At 35.6% G+C, this 1,986-nt stretch overlaps 1 protein-coding gene across 1 annotated transcript; it reads left to right on the top strand.

Annotated features, from left to right (window-relative positions):
• The first annotated feature begins 308 nt into the window (after window positions 1–308).
• On the top strand, window positions 309–1,668 carry LOC145075751 (uncharacterized). Its single transcript, XM_079021879.1, has 5 exons — window positions 309–824; window positions 912–978; window positions 1,053–1,346; window positions 1,408–1,472; window positions 1,585–1,668. Exons 1-5 carry the CDS (start codon window positions 309–311, stop codon window positions 1,666–1,668), a joined length of 1,026 nt encoding a protein of 341 aa, XP_078878005.1.
• The last annotated feature ends 318 nt before the right edge of the window (window positions 1,669–1,986 follow it).

Genomic DNA, 1,986 nt, shown 5'->3' with positions numbered 1-1,986 from the left:
TTCTACTGCTGAAATAAGAAAATGGGTGTCAGATGGTTGCTTTTTGATGTCTTTGTATAACTTTAATGTGTATTATGCTTTCTTCTATAGTCTATACGTTTCAGCTCCAGCGGATCTTGGTCATTTGGTTGGAGGCATGGTGGCAACCTAGAACCATGCATGTTCTGCATAGTAAATTATATGTTTTTCTTGCATAATTCGTTAGTAGATTGCTTTAATTTGTTGTATTTTGAATTGTTGATAAGAGTAGATCAATTTTTTTTATAAACCTACAATTTCCGTGTAAATTGTTAACTTGATCAGATACGATGGGAACCCCTGAAAAACCAGTTCAAGTGAAAGTATTTGTTGACAAAAAGAAGAAAAAGGTGATCTTTGCAGAAGCAGCAGAAGACTTTGTGGACTTACTCTTTAGTTTTTTCACTTTTCCCCTGGGAACAATTGCAAAGCTCTCAAGAAAGCATGCGGACTCAAAGGATGTTAAAGTTGGAAGCTTGACTTCTCTTTATGAAAGTGTTGTGAGTTTAAATGAAAAACATTTCTCTTGTTACAAGGATTGGTTAGTTAATCCAAGAAATTCATCTGCTTCTGTTTGCCAGAAGCTTAAAATAAATCCAGATGACATGAAGCCCATTGCCTCTAATGTCGCTGGTTGTCAGGATTATTATCCGGTGATCGTAAGAAGCATGGCTAATTTCATCATTACTGATGACCTCACTGTTTTACCTGTCATGTTTGATACAAGTATAAAACTTCTTAAGTCTCATGGTATTGAAAACATTAATTTGCTAGAAGAGAGAACAATGTATTTTGGTGTGGAAGAGGTAATGTTCTAGAGTTTTATCTGCATGCATCGAGGTTTTATGATTATTATTGTTCTAGTATTCATTTCTATTTATTAATTATTTCAGTTCCTTAATCTACTCAAGTGGTCATTGTTGACGAATAATACTTTGACAAATCTGGTGTTTGAGGGAGGTAAGCAATGCGCATCATGCCCCATGAACTCTTCATTTAGTAAATCAGATTTGATATCGAACAACTCTAGCCAGACTCAGACATTGAAATTTCTGGTACAAAAATCAAACAAGAAGCTATTGAGAGATTTTTTGTGGAACTACTGTTCAGCTTCCTAACCATCCCGCTGGGTGCTTCTGTATGTTTGACAAAGGATGGTTTATCTTCATTGGGTATAAGTAATTTGCACAATAGTATTTCGTCTTTGGGAGATGGAAAACACTTGAAATCTGATGATTTCAAGACCATGTTGCTTTGCTCAAAGGTTGCACCTCAATATCATCGTGTGACTGATTTACTGCCAATTTACCAAGTAAATACACTCCCAGGTCGTTTCTTTAAGGAACACGCAACATTTTTTTTTTGTTTCAAACGACCTGGAAGTAACAGCCTGTCCATCGATCACCACAATTTCAAAGTTCAACACACTTGGTGTTCCTGTTGGTGAACATGAGGTACTTAATTTAGAAAACGTGAATAATAATGCATTAATTTTGGACAATATTGCTGCATGAACTCTGCATTATCCAAGTAATATAGCATGACTCTCTTTGTTTGATTATGCAGGCACTTCTACTTCTCAAGGCTTCTCTCACCTCAACATCAGCTTTAACTGATTTATTCAATGCTTTTCGGAAGGAACCAAATTAAAGGAAAGCCAACGACTTGAAGCCCTAAGAGAAGTCTGATCTATAGTTTTTGTGTCTGTTTACATGCTTTTCTGATGTTACAACTTGCTTTGCTCTTCTTTGTTAACTTTTGCCTCTCTGTTTGATGGTCACAAGCACTACTAATTAATATTGTAGACTTTTTCTTATCATGGGTGTTTTTTTTTTTCTTTTCTATTTGTGTATGATCGCCGTATGTTAGCTTTTGTTATTTGTTGGTCCTTCTCCTGCTTTTAAAATTTATGGCATTCCCTGGTCTCCTTGTCTTTCATTTCTTTTACGCTGTGTTCCTTAACCAGAA

The sequence above is a fragment of the Lactuca serriola genome, chromosome 9 (genome assembly GCF_051521515.1).
Source record: "Lactuca serriola cultivar US96UC23 chromosome 9, Lser_US96UC23_V15, whole genome shotgun sequence".
Classification (NCBI taxonomy): Eukaryota; Viridiplantae; Streptophyta; class Magnoliopsida; order Asterales; family Asteraceae; genus Lactuca; species Lactuca serriola.
The sequence above is the reverse complement of the archived record's forward strand: the minus strand, read 5'-3'. Positions and strand labels throughout refer to the sequence as shown.

What these genes read in the sequence shown, in the direction of transcription:
- LOC145075751 (XM_079021879.1), top strand. Translation starts at nt 309, where the DNA reads ATGGGAACCCCTGAAAAACCAGTTCAAGTGAAAGTATTTGTTGACAAA. An exon ending in AAATCTGGTGTTTGAGGGAG is followed by an intron (nt 979 to 1,052) that starts GTAAGCAATGCG and finishes AACTCTAGCCAG; the next exon opens with ACTCAGACATTGAAATTTCT. An exon ending in TTCCTGTTGGTGAACATGAG is followed by an intron (nt 1,473 to 1,584) that starts GTACTTAATTTA and finishes TTGATTATGCAG; the next exon opens with GCACTTCTACTTCTCAAGGC.